We start from the raw sequence: 20090 nt of genomic DNA, 5'->3' as shown, positions 1-20090 counted from the left end.
TCCATTATCCTCGTTTTGCTTTTGTTGATGTTCATCTTATATCCTCCTTTCAAGACACTGTCCATTCCGATCAACTGCTCTTCCAAGTCCTTTGCTGTCTCTGACAGAATTACAATGTCATCGGCGAACCTCAAAGTTTTTACTTCTTCTCCATGAATTTTAATACCTACTCCGAATTTTTCCTTTGTTTCCTTTACTGCTTGCTCAATATACAGATTGAATAACATCGGGGAGAGGCTACAACCCTGTCTCACTCCTTTCCCAACCACTGCTTCCCTTTAATGCCCCTCGAGTCTTATAACTACCATCTGGTTTCTGTACAAATTGTAAATAGCCTTTCGGTCCCTGTATTTTACCCCTGCCACCTTCAGAATTTGAAAGAGAGTATTCCAGTTAACGTTGTCAAAAGCTTTCTCTAAGTCTACAAATGCTAGAAACGTAGGTTTGCCTTTTCTTAATCATTCTTCTAAGGTAAGTCGTAAGGTTGGTATTGCCTCACGTGTTCCAACATTTCTACGGAATCCAAACTGATCTTCCCCGAGGTCCGCTTCCACCAGTTTTTCCATTCGTCTGTAAAGAATTCGCGTTAGTATTTTGCAGCTGTGACTTATTAAACTGATAGTTCGGTAATTTTCACATCTGTCAACACCTGCTTTCTTTGGGATTGGAATTATTATATTCTTCTTGAAGTCTGTGGGTATTTCGCCTGTCTCATACATCTTGCTCACCCGATGGTAGAGTTTTGTCATGACTGGCTCTCCCAAGGCCATCAGTAGTTCTAATGGAATATTGTCTACTCCCGGGGCCTTGTTTCGACTCAGGTCTTTCAGTGCTCTGTCAAACTCTTCACGCAGTATCTTATCTCCCATTTCATCTTCATCTACATGCTCTTCCATTTCCATAATGTTGTCCTCAAGTACATCGCCCTTGTATAAACCCTCTATATACTCCTTCCACCTTTCTGCCTTCCCTTCTTTGCTTAGAACTGGGTTGCCATCTGAGCTCTTGATATTCATACAAGTGGTTCTCTTCTCTCCAAAGGTCTCTTTAATTTTCCTGTAGGCAGTATCTATCTTACCCCTAGTGAGACAAGCCTCTACATCCTTACATTTGACCTCTAGCCATCCCTGCTTAGCCATTTTGCACTTCCTGTCGATCTCATTTTTGAGACGTTTGTATTCCTTTTTGCCTGCTTCACTTACTGCATTCTTATATTTTCTCCTTTCATCACTTAAATTCAATATTTCTTCTGTTACCCAAGGATTTCTGTTAGCCCTCGTCTTTTTACCTACTTGATCCTCTGCTGCCTTCACTACTTCATCCCTCAGAGCTACCCATTCCTCTTCTACTGTATTTCTTTCCCCCATTCCTGTCAATTGTTCCCTTATGCTCTCCCTGAAACTCTCTACAACCTCTGGTTCTTTCAGTTTATCCAGGTCCCATCTCCTTAAGGGGATACGGAATCACCTATCCCCGCAATGTTAATATATGCCTACTATAGGGAACATTTTCTCACAAACTACTGGAGACAGAGAGGTAAAAATTTTACTGTATGTGCATTCATATGTTACAACAATACTGAAACAACAGTTTATTGTCAAAGTATTTTCTTACATAGATATTGTACATTTATTTTTAAGTAAATTTTTTCCATCGCTTTTTACTAGACTATCACCCCTAAGTCTTTTGTAAATCAAGTAATTAAAAAATCGTTGTTTCAGTATGTAATAGGGACCTATGTCACTACGTCATAAAAATTTCAGACTTCTAGGTTGACCAGTACCTGAGATAATGTTCCTAGATGAAGTAAAAAGTATACTTACGGGAAACGGAGAAAGAAGATTAAAACAATCCTGATCCGTAGCTAATACCCCCTTCACAGTCTTCATAATCATCTTCAAGTCTTCTTTTGGCACCCCTCTGCACCTGTCTTGCTTTTTTCACTAATGTCTTGATTATATTATCAGCATGCCTTAGTCTGTGCTGATCTAAAAAGAACATAGCACGTACCGTACGGGAACCAACACACATACCCAACTTTTGAAGGACCTGGCATTTAGTTATATTTCCAAGATTGAAGGTTGCCACAGCATCATACACACCAAAATGTAGTGTATTAATTCCGACAAACACTGTTTTTGGGAGACGATGCCATATCACACTATTCAAGCACTCGTTGGGGTTCTGCGTTTTTCCGTGAAGACATTTCATCAGAAGACTTCTGTCAGCCAGATCTCTGAAAATGGGCTTTATTTCTGCCATGATGGCTGATGGTAGACTGTGGTGGTGAATGTATTTCTCTCCTGTTGTTAATCCCCTATTGTATTTACACCAGCTGTTTTCACCTTTGGGGCACAAACCATGTTGTGGATGCTCATCCGTGGATGCGGTGTGGAAATATAAAGCCCATATAGCTCTCCTCATTTCTTCAAGATTGCCTGTATTTTGCCTGATTGCAAGGCCATAGCAGTTCTGAATGTGGTCTATTATGGAATCAGTCAATCTTCCTCTGCCATCCAAGGTTTTCCCATCATCTAGTTTTTTCCCTTTCATAACTGATTTTAACCTTCTCAGCCTGGCACCCATTCTCTTCTGCACATGTCCTATACATTCAAGTTTGCTTATATTTACACTGTTCCCATATGGTTTGCTTTCCAAAACTTCTTTGAATGCTTTAGAGTCACCATCTCCCAGATATTTGACATAGCGAACATTATACCACTGTGAAGAGCGATGAAAAATTTTCTTCACCCCAGCAACCTCCATGCCACCACTACTACCATAATAATTAGCAATACAGTCATCACTGTGTTCATTTTTCAGCCTGCCTGTGCACCTACAGTATTTAGACATTATTGCAACATCAATAACCTTGCCAGTATCAACACTAGTTGCTGTTACAACACCATTGTTGGAGGTGTGGCCCCTTTTCTGCCACGTGCCATCAAACGCCACTGTGAGGTCACGACTGCCGTCATTTTCTTCCACTGCTTCTTCCACAGCAACCTGCATTGACTTCTGTGCTACATCTTCAACTGCAGATCCTAGTACATAATTGTAAGCTTCAAACTTTGAAGGTGCACTTGGAAGATTTAGAACACCACATAGCATATCACCAGCTGCTTTGCCCTTACCAATTGCTCGCAATCCATAAACTAACCTAATATTTACACTATAAAGTTCAGTTTTCTTGTATCCATTATTTACAGTTACTGAAACCGAACTTGGAAACTTACAGCTGTATTTACAAACACTGCATATTAAATTAAACTGGGCAGCCAGGCCAACATGGGATTCTACTTTCAGAGAAACGTTTCCATGACATTTTTTGCAGCACAAACTGTTTTCAAGAGCTTCACACAATATATTCGTATCAATGAGTTCAAAAACTTCATTCCCTCTATCAAGTAAATTATATTTCTCTTCTAAATCTCTTAGTTTTTTATGAGAAGCACTGTTTTCATTTGGTGTAAGTTCGTTCGGCAAATCAGTAATAAGTGGATTCACATTTTCCAACAGTGATGATGATGAACTGCTTTGCTTTGCTAATGAATCATTATTTCTTTTCTTTTGCCAGTTCACACGCTTTTTAAATACTTTTGCTTTAGCTCTAGGCATTTTCACTGCGAAAAATGAAGCACTAAATACGAAATAACTCAACAACAACTACTTTCTTATATCACACTGTTTACAAAACAGTCCCGCCACAAAGTCAAAGAGTAACTTGAGGAAACCAGAGAGAAACATTTTCGGGCAACTAGTGTATAAATAGTCGCTGGAAACCGGGATATTTGAATTCATGTCACTTTAAAGGTACTGCCAAAAAGTTCATGGTCAGCCACGAGAGACGTGTATAACTAAAGTGCAATACCCGATCTCACAAATATATAAAAATAAAATAGTTATAATTGTAGTAGAGCTATGTATGATACGTCATTTTAAAGAGGAAACATGGCAGAATATAATACGCCAATAAAAAAAATTCGATTTTTTAACCCAAAATCCGATTCCGTATCCCCTTAAATTCCCACCTTTTTGCAGTTTCTTCAGTTTTATTCTGCAGTTCATAACCAATAGATTGAGGTCAGAATCCACATCTGCCCCTGGAAATGTCTTACAATTTAAAACCTGGTTCCTAAATCTCTGTCTTACCATTATATAATCTATCTGATACCTTTTAGTATCTCCAGGATTCTTCCAGGTACACAACCTTCTTTTATGATTCTTGAACCAAGTGTTAGCTATGATTAAGTTATGCTCTGTGCAAAATTCTACAAGGCGGCTCCTGAAAGAAAGGATATTGCGAGACATGGCTTAGCCACAGCCTGGAGGTTGTTTCTAGAATGAAATTTTCACTCTACAGCGGAGTGTGCGCTAATATGAAACTTCCTGGCAGATTAAAACTTTCTTTCAGGAGTGCTAGTTCTGCAAGGTTCGCAGGAGAGCTTCTGTAAAGTTTGGAAGGTAGGAGACGCGGTACTGGCGGAATTAAAGCTGTGAGGATGGGACGTGAATCGTGCTTGGGTAGCTCAGTTGATAGAGCACCTGCCCGCGAAAGGCAAAGGTCCCGAGTTCGAGTCTCGGTCCGGCACACAGTTTTAATCTGCCAGGAAGTTTCACCCTCTCAAGCAGTTTATAAAGTACGCTCGTCAGGTCAATCAGGCGGTAGGTGTCCAGAACATTGGGTTCTTCCCAGGATTAAGAACGGGGTAACTATACTGTCTCGCCATTGAGAAGGGTAGGCATTTGTGAGCCAAATGCAGTTGAGAACCCTGTAACGTCCAAGTGCTAGATCATCTAATTGTGGATGGAGTCCGGATGTGGCGCCATGTCATGTTCAGAGGTAAGAGCCTGCAAAAATTCAGTACAGAGCTCTGTTCCGGCGTAACAAGCACCAGCACGAAGGTCAAGAACGATACAGGAGAGAGAACTGTGAGACGACGTGAACCAACAGCACGCTGACTAGGACGTCATCACGATAGGAGCGGCATCAATACGAAGAGCATAAAAGCGATGCGCCGCCTAGCCGTGGCCACGCACTGGAAGCGAGCACTAGAAGAGCCGCACTAGAAGAGCTGCAGTGATATTAAGGATAGCAGTTACTTATGAACTTGCGTGATTAGCTTCCATGGAAATTGTATCTATCAAAGGAAACTGATTGTTTGCATGTAGCCATTGCTCGCGACCCATCATGTAGAAACGAAAGTTAAGTATTGTCAATTGAATTACTGTCATAAACTCCATTAAAATGATTTGCTTGTATGTTGTCTAGTTATCCGCGGAAATAGCTTCTTAGGCACCCTATAAGAACCGAGTGGGCAGGATCCCACATGTTCAGCTTGGTGGGAGCTGAAACAGAGGGGAGTCTGTTCATCTCAACATTTCTGCCAGAGGAAAGTAACAGGACAGGAAGAGAATGTCGATGCTGTCGCAAAGTGTGTCGCGAGGTGTTCTACAAGGACCAAAGGATCAGTACACAGAGCAACGTGGAGGATAAGACCCTGTATGGTTGACCGTCGCCGGCGGGCCAGAAGGCTATGCAGCTTGGACCAAGCCTTCAATGATGAAACATACATTCCCGGAAAGGAAACATAGTGCTCCTAGTATTTCTTTTTACTTTGCATAATAAGATAGAGCGTCTTAGGATGGAGACGGTTAAAAGAGAGGAGACTGGTCTGTGAAGGGTGTCGTTTAAATCACTGCTGCGCCTGTCGACGATCCTGGACAGCGATTGCTACGTCCATGGCCCACTGGGCCATCATGGTACCGGTTGACGACGACAGGGACCTGTGGATAAGGGCACAGCAGTGACAGCAACACGAAGAAAAGTGGCAGCAGAGATGCCCTGCACGACTGCATCCATGCAGTTCGAGAGAGAGGTGTCGAAGTGCACAGAAGAAGTATATAAAAACCAATTGGCCTTGTGGAATCCACAATATGATGGCCTGTCTGCCTGGCGGTGGCAGGGGAGCGATAGAATCACCGGAAAGTGGCCACTGTCACAAAGATCATCATGGGGAAGCCACGAGGGCAGGGGAAGAGATCGTGAGACCGATAGTAGTAAAGGTGCTACGAGCGCCCCTGTTGTTTATAGGGGAACCGTCATTGAGGAGACACAAATCTGTAAAAAGTTGGTCAATTGGAAGACCCCTACCTGTCAAACTGGCACTATTGCACAGGGAGCGGTGTGGATTGAAGTCCCCGAAGAGGAGATATGGGGGCAGGAGTTGCTGTATTAAGGTAGACAGTTCAACGTAAGGAAATGACCTACCCGGTGGGAGGCAGACATTGCAAATGGTGACTGTCGGAGTCGTTTGTACTCTAACCGCTGTTGCTTCCCCGTTGGTACAAAGTAGAATTCAGTCACTAATGACATCGGCTCGAACCAAAGTTTAGACCCCTCCAGATGCTATTCTGGGGACGGCATTGTTCGGACAGAACGCCCAAAAACCATGGAACTCTGGAGAGTGGTCATCACAGTAGAGCGTTTCTTGAAGAGCAAGACAGAACGCAGAATAACAGGAAACAAATTTTTTTCTGTGTTGCTGAACAACAGTCATACGATAAGTTTTAAATGATGACACTGCCATTTGACTGAATTGTTGTTTTTTTAATTACGACCCTGGTTTAGGGCTTTTATGCCATTTTATAGTAACTAAGATTATGTCATTAACATAACAGGACTCAAACTCAAGACTTGCCATAAATTAACAAAGGCGTTGTATTTCCCGTAGGTGACGATAATATTCGTTACAATTCCAATTCTGGAACCAAAAGAGAATGGGTGACCTTAGGGTGCACAGATGGTTCATCTTGTGGGCGAATTGTAGTAGTAGGCTTCCAGCCTGAGAGACACCAGGGGGAGGGGTCCCATGGGGAATACCATCACCGGCAGGTGTCGAAGAAAGGGGGCACTTCTTTGGCTGGGGAGAGGAGTGGCTCCCAGAGTGGTGTTGGAACTCTCTCCTAGAGAGAGGGGACGGGAAGATGGAGCTGGGGTAAGAAAGAGGCAGGAGGGGAAAAAGGGTGTAAAGGACGCAAAAGTTGAAGAAAGTGGCACTATTATATTTTTGGTGAGCCTCAGCGTAAGGTAGATGATCCAGGGAGTTGTACTCTTGGACCTTGTTTTCATTCTTGTAAGTTTTGCAATCTGGCGAGCTTGGAGAGTGGCAGTCATGGTCATGACAATTGACACACACAGGGGGTTCCCTCTTGGTGTGTGTGTCCACAGCCACCATACAGAGGGTCCGCCATACAGCAGGAAGTCATATGCCCAGAACGCAAGCGCCAAAAGCACCTCATAGGTGGTGGGATGTACATCTTCAAGTCACATCTGTAGCACATAACCTAGAGCTTTTATCAGAGGGTATCTGCCTCGAAAGCCAGAATGAAGGCGCCAGTATCAGTGCGGTTGTCTTTATGATCCTTCTGCTCACATCGAATAAAATGAACACTGTGTCCTTCCAGATTAGCCCGGAATTCCTCATCAGTTTTTAGGTTGAGGCCCTTATGAAAAATTACTTTCTGGATCATGTTACAAGCATGAAGAGCAGCAGATTAGGAGGCAGAAGAAGCTTTGATCAACAGGGAGCCCGATCGCATCTTACTGAGAGGCTCCACTATCTTAGTACAGATGAGGTAGCAGGGAAGGCGTTTCATTTCAAGATGTCGAACCTGACCCTCCTACCAGGGTCTAACCAGGGAAGCGATGGCTGCCAGGTCATACGAAGTATTATTCAGTGATACTTTACCATTCGTAGATACAGCCATTTGAGAATGGCCAGATCTTTGCAGTTTGATATGTTTCGTGCGCCAAGCACCCACCCTGATACCATCCATTCAGATCATGTGCTCTCCCCATGCACGCCATCCAGCCCATCATGGGCCACCTGGCACAGTGACTTTTGCTGGGAGTTCTGATGCTCCAGGAAGATAGGCAACCACTCCTTGGCATACTTGGGGATGAAATAGCTCAGGTATCAGCAGTGTGATAACTGTGTTGTCAGGGGGCTCTGCCAGATGGATACATAACAGCCCCACCACAAGGACTGGGTATACATGTTGGTGAACTAGTGGCATAGAGGGGACTACAGTGGGGAAGGAGGAGGAGAAGGAAAGAGGGAGAGGAATCCTTGCCATAGACATTAGGGAGGGAGGCTCACATTAAAAACAGAATATTTAGAACTGGAGGTCAAACCTCAAATGGGGACCTAAACACTGGAAAGGATGAAAGAGAACAGGTAGGAGGGGCAAAATTACGAACAATATGGGGAACTAGCCAGGTCGACGTAGGTCAGGACACTGAGAGAGGGGAAGGAGGGGGCAACGGGGAAGGAGTGAGGATAGGGAGGGAGGGGCACGTTGAAGGATTTGGAGTCAGGGAAGGAAGAACGGGCTGCAGTACCTTTGGCCTCCTGTGCACCGCGCACAAACTCACGAAAGAACTACGAGTCACCTGGGGGGACTCGTTCAGGTTACCGTGAACGTGAACCAGGTCGTTTATTTCTACATTCTCAGTTGTGGCCTAGTGTATTCCTTTCTTCTACCACTTCTTGTGAGCATGTTGTGGACACTCCCACCTTCCAGCATGACAACAGTCATGTTCATTCATAGGACTGCACGCAGAAGTTCCTGGTTTCGCGAACACAATGGGATCTTATTGCACCTCGACTGCCCCATTACACCACCTCAACCTTATCTCATGGAAAGATGTCAAGTGTTGAGTGATACTTAAGATAGGTAAATAAATTACTGAAATCAATGTGAGGTAAAGTAGAAATTAGAAAATAAACGAAACACTTAGTTTACTTTAGAACTATAGCGCGATCCTCCGAGCTCTAGCGGCAGCCAGGCGAACTACGTAGCCACTGGCGCTGTATGTAGCTGCAGCAGCTAAGTCAACACAGCCATGCATATACACCCACCCACCTCCCCAGGGGTCGGAACCCCTGCAACCCATACATTACAATAATGAATATTAATTAATGAATAGATCTAAAAGATAAGAGCTTAAAGTTAAGTAGAGGTATACTTTAAAAAAAAAAAATTCACGAGATAGATAAGGATGCTTCACAACTTTATACTGAACAATAAAATAAAAAATAAGAGATAAAGGATCAAAAACTGAGCGATAGATAATCAGAGAGTCAACAGACAGCATCAAAAACAGGCCCAGAGAGCATCCCAGAGTGCCACAGAGAGGATCAGAGAGTGCCCCAGTGGGCTACAACACTAAGAAGAATCGCTTCTCGGCTTTTGGCAAGATCAGTGTGTAGAAATTAGAAATAAATATTAACTGGCAAACAGCGGGCAGAACAGCAGTGGCAACGGCCGGCACTTCCAAGTCAGCACGTTCAGGAGAAGCCATCGCCCTCCCCATCGACTTAGCCGTCAGGGCATCACCCGACTGGCTCACGTGTTTCTCAATTGTCACATGTGATCAAAGGCCCTCGCCTACATTCCAAGAGCCAATGACCAACGTTAAGAATATTCTTCGAGAAGCTTTTCAGTGTGACAGAAGAGGCAATGACTGTGAAGTCGTTCACCTCCAGTGAGTATGACAGTAGTTTTCAGTTCAGTTTAGGTTCGAGTTCAGTTCCAGTACAGTCCAGTCGGTGCTGAAGACCGTCATGCAGGAAGAGGCTACATCGTACACAGAAGCACCAAGTCCGCCGCTGTATTGGAATAGCAAGCAGCAGCCTCACCGCCAGAAGTTAGAAGGTATTTGAAGGCTGATTTTTACGTACCCGGGTGACTCGTGAGGACGGGAAGGAGACGACCTCACATCAGCAGTCACCTGTGAGCTGGTGATGAAGATCTGACAGCCGAAGACTGGCAAGTTGGAGTCCGTTGTATGAGTCCGGGACACTGGCCTTCCCCCGCACGCGCCGCTCCGCTGCCCGACGCACAACACTGACACATGCGGCCGCATAGAGAAGAGAAACACTGAGACGCCACATCCAAGGAATCACCATCCGATTCACGACTTCGTTCTCAATAATTAAACGGGCCACCTCACGATGCGCGTCTCCAGTCAAATGGGCGAAACAGCGACAGGGGATACACACCGTCAGGGGTAATCAGACGCCGCCACTCACGCAGCAGAAGGCTTCGCAAACGAAACAGCTGCCGCTCTCCCAGCCAGAACAATCCAGTAAGGAAACCATTGTACAAAACTTTCAATGAAAGTTATCTTATTTAAAAATGCTGTTTCATTCTACCTCATACCCGAGCCAAGGAAGCACCCACCCTGCCCACATGTTGTTAAGAGAGAAAAAGTAATTTATTTAGTGTTTTCCACCCTGACATAAAGCTTTAGAATCAAATGCCCTTTGCAGTAGTGCTCATCCTGACAACTGACTAACATCAAAAGAGGTTACGCAGTTACACAAGCGCCGGCCGGAGTGGCCGTGCGGTTCTAGGCGCTACAGTCTGGAGCCGAGCGACCGCTACGGTAGCAGGTTCGAATCCTGCCTCGGGCATGGATGTGTGTGATGTCCTTAGGTTAGTTAGGTTTAATTAGTTCTAAGTTCTAGGCGACTGATGACCTCAGAAGTTAAGTCGCATAGTGCTCAGAGCCATTTGAACCATTTAGTTACACAAGCTATGTGTGTCATCGCGAAAAACGTAAATATCAACATCCTCTCTACATGCTAGCCATACTGGATCTAATAATCAGTGAAGGTCTTCATCTGGGTGTAGCGTACCTAATGGAACTTCTTGACTCACTTTTTCGCCTTGTTACGGTTTTACCTTGCTGTTTCCTACAAGTGACTAATCTTTTGTCCGGTATGGTTATTCGTCGATGCGTATTAGTCGGTGGCCGTTTTTCGACTTTGAGCTTTGTAGTTCTTCTGTCTAACCCTGAGACTTTTCTGAGAAATGTAACACACGTGGAGAATCCTGAGCAGCTGTGCAGTCCAATTCTGTACAAAGAAAGAGTGTTTAATAACGAAATAACCTCATTTCCAATGACGGATTAATGCGGTATACTTACATGGTCCAATCACATTAATGTGACCACCTCCTATGTTCGACGTCATCGAGTAAAACCATTCACATGCGGCAGTGGCAACGGTAGCAGTGGAAGGTATACAAAGCATGTCGGGGGGAAGCGGGAAACAGTGCAGTCGTTGTCGTAATGCGGAAATTGAGCGATTTACGTGACATTCAAAAGGGCATGATCATTGGCTTTCGGGCCAAGCGTGAGAGCATTGCGAAACGACTAAGTTTGCAACTTGTCCGCATGCCTCCCATGGTTAAAGTACACCGTGAATATCAAAACGGCGCTACCTGAAACCGGTGCCAAGGCAGCAGCGGTGCACCACGGGCCATATATAACAGGGGTGAGATGTGTGCGGGCGAATAGACGTGCAGTTAACTGCTGAGCAACAGACCGCCCAGCTGAACTAGTGTAGGTGCACAAAACACTAGAAATCAAGCTCAAACTATCAACAGAATTTCTGTGCAAGAACCTGCAAAAGTGACCAATATAAAACATAAACAAACAAACGAAAAAAAAAGTTGGTGCTTCCGTTGTGTCTCACGGAAACACTACTGCAAGGGAAGAACCAAGTTATTGTAGTTTATTTTTACTGTTAAAATTTTGTATTCTTCACTTTTACAGGTTTTTGTACAGCATTTCTGATGTTAGTGCGACTTGCAAAACGCGTAAATTCTGTTGTTTGTTACACTGTAAACTGATGGTTGAACGGCCATTTTAACATTGATTGTTGGAACTACGACCTCATATCCATTATGGATCAAATCAAAGCTCTGCACATGTTCCTGCATTTCGCTAAAGTCGTCTGGCGTTGCAACATTTATATACACAACAGTACCGTATTCAAAGAGCCACCGAGCGAGGTGGCGCAGTGGTTAGACACTGGACTCGCATTCGGGAGGACGACGGTTCAATCCCGCGTCCGGCCATCCTGATTTAGGTTTTCCGTGATTTCCCTAAATCGCTCCAGGCAAATGCCGGGATGGTTCCTTTCAAAGGGCACGGCCGACTTCCTTCCCTAATCCGATGAGACTGATGACCTCGCTGTCTGGTCTCCTTCCCCAAAACAACCAACCAACCAACCAAAGAGCCACACGGAGCTTCCGACGATGTCTACCGGATCCTCAATATACCAGGTGGTTCTCAGGACGCTGAAACATCGGAGGTGTGTTCATTGATCGGTGAGCTCGCGGAGAATGCAGAAAAAAATAATAGTTACTCTTCCTGACACTAGGTGAAAACATGACGCTGTAAGCAGTGAGAAAAAATATGTAGCTGCAGGGAAGGGGAGGAAAGATCAATAATAAAGGTAGTTCCGGCATGTTTACTAGGATATGGTGAAAAGTTACAATATGATCTTCCGACTCAGCAACATGCTGCATCCGCAACACGGCATGGTCGACAACTGCTCGCAGCATATCCGGAGTAATCAGAGCGATATGTCATCGTACGCGATCGGTCAGATCAAGAAGAGTCTCGATAGCTCCCTGATAGACACGATCTTCCAGATATCCCCATTAGCAGAAGTAACATAGATTCATATCGGGGGATCTGGAAGGCCCCACATCTTGAAATTTTAATAACAGTGTAGCATGGAGTACCACCGTTGTTATCGCCGCTTGTATCGACCCTCGTGTCGTATACGTTTCTGCTCGTTTTGATTAGAAGAGCTCAGTGTCGGTTATAACGTCAGTGTGAGTACACTTCTCTTTCCTGCAGCTAGCAAAGCGAATACACCGTTGGATTGTTGATAGGCGTATTCCGAGAGTAACGCCCAACCAGTCGTGAAATGGAATCCACTGTGAAAATCAAAAAGTATTTTATTTGCAATAGTTAGCCACTCCTTACAGCAACGTCTCTACGCAGTCGCCTCTCCGCCTGAGGCATTTGCGTAGCGTTGTACCAACTTTCCAATATCCTCGTCATAGAAGGCAGCCGCCTGCACTTTTCGCCGATTCTCTACACTGATCTGCAGTTCGTGGTCTGTGCCAAAACGTTGACTTCATAGCCATCGGTTCATGACAACAGAGATGAAAATCAGAGGGAGCAAAGTTGGGCTGTGTTTTTGTTGTGGTCTACAGACCAGAAACTGGTTTGATGCAGCGAGCAAGCCTCTTCATCTCCAAGTAACAACTGCAACCGATGTCCTTCTGAATGTGCTTACTGTATTGACCTCTTGGTCTCCCTCTACGATTTTTACCCTCCATGCTGCCCTCCAATACTAAATTAGTGATCCCTTGGATGCCTCACACCAAGTCCTACCAAACAAACTCTGCTTCTAGTCACGTTGTGCCACAAGTTTCTCTTCTCCCCACTTCTCTTCAGTACCTCCTCTTTAGTTACGAGATCTGCCCATCGAATCTACAGAATTCTTCTGCATCACCACATTTCGAAAGCATCTATTCTTTTCTTGTCTAAACTATTTATTGTCCATGTTTCACTTTCGTAAATGGCTACACTTCATACAAATACTTTCTGAAAAGACTTCCTGACACTTAAATCTATACTCGATTTAAACAAATTTCTCTTCTTCAAAAACGCCTTTTTGCCATTGCCAGTCTACATTTTATATCCTCTCTACTTCGACCATCATCAGTTATTTTGCTCCCCAAATAGCAAAACTCCTCTACTACTTAATTACACATTTCGAAAGCATCTATTCTTTTCTTGTCTAAACTATTTATTGTCCATGTTTCACTTTCACTAATTAAGTGTCTCATTTCCTCATCTAATTCCCTCGGCATCACCTGATGTAATTCGACTACATTCCATTATCCTCATTTTGCTTTTGTTGATGATTGTCTTATATCCACCTTTCAATACACTGTCCATTCCGTTCAACTGCTCTTCCAGGTCCTTTGCTGTCTCTGACAGAATTACAATGTCTACGGCAAACCTGAAAGCTTTTACTTCTTCTCCGTGGATTTTAATTCCTACTCTAATTTTTGCTTTTGTTTCCTTTACTGCTTGCTCAATATCCAGATTGAATAACATCGGGGATAGGTTACAACCCCGTCTCATTTCCTTCCCAACCACTGCTCCTGTTTCATGCCCCTCGACTCTTACAACTACCACCCGGTTTCTGCACAAATTGTAAACAGCCTTTCGCTCCCTGTATTTAACATTTCCCCCTTCAAATTTGAAGGAGAGGATACCAGTCAATATTTTCAAAAGCTTTCTCTAAGTCTACACATGCTAGAAATGTAGGTTTGCCTTTCCTTAATCTATCTCCTAAAACAAGTCGTAGGGTCAGGATTGCCCCACGTGTTCCTACATTTCTACGGAATCCAAAATGATCTTACCCGAGGTCGGCTTCTACCAGTTTTTCCATTCGTCTGTAAAGAATTCGTGTTAGTATTTTGCAGCCACTGCTTATTAAACAGATAGTTCGGTAATTTTCACATGTGTCTGCACCTGCTTTCTTTGGGATTGGAATTATTATATTCTTCTTGAAGTCTGAGGGTACTCGCCTGTCTCGTACATCTTACTCGCCAGATGGTAGAGTTTTGTCATGGCTGGCTGTCTCAAGGCTATCAGTAGTTCTAATGGAATGTTGTCTAATCCCAGGGCCTTGTTTCAACTTAGATCTTTCAGTGCTCTGTCATCTCTTCACGCAGTATCTTATCTCCCATTTCATCTTCATCTACATCCTCTTCCATTTCCATAATATTGCCCTCAAGTACATCGCCCCTGTACGACCCTCTATATAATCCCTCCGCCTTTTTTCTTTCCCATCTCTGCTTAGAACTGGTTTTGCATCTGAGCTCTTCATATTTATACAAGTCGTTCTCTTTTCTCCAAACGTGTCTTTAATTTTCCTGTATGCATTATCTATTGTACCCCTAGTGATATATGCCTATACATTCTTATATTTGTCCTCTAGCCATCCCTAATTACCCGTTTCGCTCTTCCCGTCGATCTCATTTATGAAACGTTGTATTCCTTTTCGCCTGCTTCACTTACTGCATTTTTATATTTTCTCCTTTCATCAATTAAATTCAATATCTCTTGTATTACCCAAGGATTTCTACTAGCCCTTGTCTTTTTACCTACTTGATGCTCTTCTGCCTTAACTATTTCATCTCACAAAGCTACCCATTCTTCTTCTTTCACCCTTTTTTGTCAATCGTTCTCTAATATTCTCTCTGAAACTCTCTACAACCTCTGGTTCTTTCAGTTTATCGAGGTCCCATCTTCTTAAATTCCCACCATTTTGCAGTTTCTTCAGTTTTAATCTACAGTTCATAACCAATAGATTGTGGTCAGAGTCCATATCTGCCCCTGGAAATATCTTACAACCTGGTTCCAGAATCTCTGCCTTACCATTATACAACCTATCTGAAACCTTCCAGTGTCTCCAGGCCTCTTCCACGTATACACACTTTTTTAATGATTCTTGAACCAAGTGTTAGCTATGATTAAGTTATGCTCTGTGCAAAATTCTACCAGGTGACTTACTCTTTCATTCCTTACCCCTATTCCAAATTCACCTACTACATTTCCTGCACTTCTATCGAATTCCAGTCCCCCGTGATTATTAAATTTTCGTCTCCTTTCACTATCTGAATAATTTCTTTTATCTCATCATAGATTTCTTCAATCTTTTCGTCATCTGCAGAGCTTGTTGGCATATAAACTTGTACTACTGTGGTAGGCCTGGGCTTCGTGTCTACCTGGGCTTCGTGTCTATCTTGGCTACAATAATGCGTTTACTATGCTGTTCGTAGTAGCTTACCCGCACTCCTATTTTTTATTCATTATTAAACCTCCTCCTTTATTACCCCTCTCTGATTTTGTATTAATAACCCTGTATTCACCCCACCAGAAGTCTTGTCCCTCCTGCCACCGAACTTCACCATTCCCACTATACCTAACTTTAACTTATCCATTTCCCTTTTTAAATTTTCTGTCCTGCCTATCCGATTATGGGATCTGATATTTCACGCTCTGATCCATAGAACACCAGTTTTGTTTCTTCTGATAACAGCGTCCTCCCGACCGGACATCCGAATGGGAAACTATTTTGTCTCCTGAATGTTATACGCAACAGGAAGCCATCATCATTAAATCATAGAGTAAAGCTGTATGCCCTCGGGAAAAATTACAGCCGTAGTTTCCCCTTGCTTTCAGCCTTCCGTATACCAGCCTAGCAAGGCCGTTTTGTGTAATGTTACAAGGCCAGATAAGTCTGTCATCCAGACTGTCACCCCCGCAACTACTAAAAAGGCTGCTGCCCCTCTTCAGGAACCACACGTTTATCTGGTCTCTCAACAGATACCCCTCTGCTGTAGTTGCACCTGCGATATGTCTATCTGTATTGCAGAGACACGCAAGCCTTCCCACCACTGGCAAGGTCCATGGTCCATGGGAGGGGCTGTGTGGAGGCCGATCAAACGCTTCCCATCGAAAACGCTGCTGGGGCGTCCTCGTTGGCCCTGCAGAGTGCGGCCATGAACTGTTATGAAGAAGGAAATGCCTGACTGTTGTGTTGTGTGGGCTGCATCAAATCAGGTGAAATCTCTCATGGGCACCCATACTTGGCCGGAGACACTATTTTCCAGGCATCTTCATGTGCTCAATGTACGCTCAAAACTAAAAAGACAGATGCGAACAGTGGACATACTAGAGATATTGTGGAACACTCTTATGGAAAGCTTCAACGGATTTTCACTGTGGTTTCCATTTCACGGCTGATCCGACCCTACTTTCGGAATACGCCTTTTACGTATTTCTACAAGCCACAAACAGGAGCGACTTATTTTCAGTTATCTGTGTAGTTAATAGTTTATTTTTGTAATTTCTTTCATGTTTGAGTGCTCTTTGGTTTAAAGTCGTTAATTTCGTGCTTAGTTATTTATCATGCGCAGTTCTGCGTTTGTTAACTGTCAAGTGTACACATTCGTTAGTATGGATAGAGACTGTGATTGATGTGTATAGATGCGAGCTGAGTTGGTGACCCCTGGGTTACACCTCCAGGTTTCAGGCACTATCTGTGGCTGATGGTTTCGCTGAGTCAGATGCAGATGCTCCCCCTGCCGTAGAGGAAACCTCTCCACCCACAAGGTCTGAACATTCACAGAGGGTGGGTTTGCTAGTAGGTGTGGGATCCAACGGTAGGCGCGTAATGGAGACCCTTAGGGACTTGGCTGCCAAGGAGGGGAAGGAGTCCAGTGTGCACTCCCTGTGTGTACTGGGTGGAGTCATTACAGATGTGGAAAGGGTCCTTCCGGGTACCATGAAGAGCAGAAGGTGCAGCTACCTGCCGGTGGTGGCTCACGTCGGTACCAACGATGTGTGTCGCTTCGGATCAGAAGAGATTTCTCTTCTGGTTTCGGCCGGCTGGCTGACGTGGCAAGGACTGCCAGTCTTGCTTGCTTGTCCAGCGTCCACATTTTGTGAAGACTCAAAAGCAGGATTAATGAAGGATTATCTAATTGTATCGTTTTCCACTGCATTCCACGCGCTCCTAATACAGATGACAGCAACGCCTATGCTCACAGACTCAGCTAGGTCGTGGTGTTGTCTATTTTCGTAACTAGGGAACGCAGAAACTTCTTTCGATAATTTAAAGGCCGGGTCACTCTTAGATCAAGAGGTTGAATACACGGTGTTATGTTGGCAGAAAAAATTTTACTTCCACATTTGATAACTTTTCGTTGCAAAGACATGGTGCACTATCCACGAAAAGTACGATTTTACGTTTCTGGATGGTCATTTTTGAACTTAAGTTTTTCAGCCAAGAACGAGAAATGTCACACGTCAATCATGCATTTTTATCTGAATGCCAAGAGACACCAAGTAAGAAAATGTCATTGTTTTTGAACGAAATGCCACTGGTTTTGAAGCATGGTTTGCTGTATGTATCTCTGCTGGTTCTTCTTTTTCACCGTACAGGTTAGCACAAAGACCGAACGTTGTTCCTTGTTTCTCTGTCTTGCCGCCTCTGCACTGTCCAGCCTTCACAGTCAGTGTTTTGTCTGGAATAAGTTTAAAAAATAGACCTGTTTCATCCTTGTCAATGTCTCTATCACAATATGCACTTGTAATTACGCTCAGCCTCGACTTCCTGTCGAATTCAACATCTTGATTAACTTCTGCTCTTCCTCCACTGAATACTCGGAAAACAATACTGTGTCGAACACGAAACTGGCCCAACCAGCCGTTGCTTGCACTGAAATTAGGAATTCCGCGAGCAGAGAAAAATTTGAGAGCTTTTTCTTGCAACATCGGTCCACTAATAGGCAACCCTTTGACCTGTGCTCTATTAGATCACTTTGAGACTGCATTATTAACATCTTGAAATGGTTGCCGCCGTATTTCCATTGAATTTTTGCTGGCGTTTTCTTCCCATTCCTTAACATACTTTTCCCTATTTGCAATTGTATTCTGTATTTGACTTTTTCCGCAGTTAAACTCATTCGCTAACCAACGCTCAGACTTTCCTTTTTCACTCTGTTTGATAACAAAAATTCGCTTTTCAAGTGAAAGAACAACTAGTTTTCTCTTACTTGAAGAAGCAATGACTCTTTACTACAGAGGAAAAAACAGAACTGTTTGCTATTAGAAGTAAAAATGAAAATGAAATTTTAGAGATTGATGTGTCACATTGTCGACGAGAAACCTTACAGTAATACAGTACTGTAACTCCCTCTTCTATGACTGGCTAGTGTCGTCTTAAAGGTTCAAATGGCTCTGAGCACTATGGGACTTAACATCTAAGGTCATCAGTCCCCTAGATCTTAGAACTACTTAAACCTAACTAACCTAAGGACATCACACACATCCGTGCCCGAGGCAGGATTCGAACCTGCGACCGTAGCAGTCGCGCGGTTCCGGACTGAAGCACCTAGAACCGCTCGGCCACCGCGGCCGGCCGTCTTAAAGGAAAGACATTGTTAGTTAAAGAGTTGTCGTTGGTCGGAAAAGAGGTGGTCATCTTAAATGGGATAAAGATGGATTGTTCTTATGGAAGTTTATTTGCTTTCCTTAAAAATGTTGTCGTTTAGAGAGGGGATCGGCTTAAAGCTGTTGTCTCCTCGAGAGGTTTCACTGTATATGGTCACAGACACCTATTGAAGTGTCAAACATTCATGATGCATGAATGCAGACTGAAGCGACAAATGAAAATTTGTTTCAATGTCAGGATTCGATTCCGGGTCTCCTGCTCGGTAGGCAGGTGCACTAAGCACTTCGCCAGCGAGGCACAGTGGCTTTGCACAACTGCACGGACAACCTAGCACGCTTCCCTTCTCAATCCAAATCCACAGCGTTTTACTTATCTCTATAACAGTACGCCCAGTTATTTCGTTTGTATTTTTGATCTACCTTTGCATACTAAACAATGTTTCCCCATGTCGTGAGTGTTCTGATAAAATTTTCACATAGTTCTGTACTTCTCTGGTTACGTCTTATTTTCTGTCACCGCTACCTGGCGCCATTTCATTGTACTTGAAACAATATTTTCGAAGAGGTGGACGTTTGCTGATGATATAGCTCTTTAAAAAGTTGCCCGACCAGTCACGCAGGGCACAGGGTGGGACAGAAGTTGCACAGAACTGAAAGCAGCAGCTCGGCTCGCCTCTCCGTGGCGAGCGTCCACTAGTTTGTCGCGGGGTGGGCGGCAGTTCGGGGCCCATTATTCGCCGGCTCATTACCATGTTTCTTTTATTCGCTCCGGAAGCGTTTCCGCCGCGCTCTGCCGCCGTAACCGCGCCGACATGTCGTGGGTGCTCGAGCGCACGACAGAAATATGGATCTGATAATTGCGGCAAATTTAGATAATCTGCGGAGATAGCCGGCGGGCCGAGTTCGGGCATTATTCCCGTCGCATTGTGGCCGCGTTGGTGGACGTGAAGACGATGGTTGGCGTAACTTACTCGCCAGCCAACCGTGTCGCGGCGTAAGGACGCCGGAGCAGAAAAACGGGCTGCCTGAAGCGGAAGCTACTGCAATAAAGAGGGCATGTGTGCGTAGGCGTTATTACGGCGTCACCTCTGAGTGCAAGCGGCAAATTTTTCAGCCTCTTCCCAGTCTTCCGCAATGGCTGCCATTTGTTGGACTCAGATATTGATTCACACTGTCAGTCAAA

The 20090-nt window shown here is 44.2% G+C and overlaps 1 protein-coding gene across 1 annotated transcript; it reads right to left on the bottom strand.

Moving 5' to 3' along the window:
- Positions 1 to 17761: 17761 nt before the first annotated feature.
- On the bottom strand, positions 17762 to 18229 carry LOC124712170 (tigger transposable element-derived protein 6-like). The gene has a single exon (XM_047242465.1). The coding sequence runs from the start codon at positions 18227 to 18229 to the stop codon at positions 17762 to 17764; it is 468 nt and encodes a 155-aa protein (XP_047098421.1).
- Between the last annotated feature and the right edge of the window lie 1861 nt (positions 18230 to 20090).

Source organism: Schistocerca piceifrons, chromosome 8 (assembly GCF_021461385.2).
Source record: "Schistocerca piceifrons isolate TAMUIC-IGC-003096 chromosome 8, iqSchPice1.1, whole genome shotgun sequence".
Classification (NCBI taxonomy): domain Eukaryota; kingdom Metazoa; phylum Arthropoda; class Insecta; order Orthoptera; family Acrididae; genus Schistocerca; species Schistocerca piceifrons.
This window is presented reverse-complemented; position numbering and strand designations above follow the sequence as displayed.

Bases quoted from the DNA above. Each gene is read 5' to 3' on its own strand.
- LOC124712170 (XM_047242465.1), bottom strand. From the start codon at position 18,229: ATGTTGCAAGAAAAAGCTCTCAAATTTTTCTCTGCTCGCGGAATTCCT.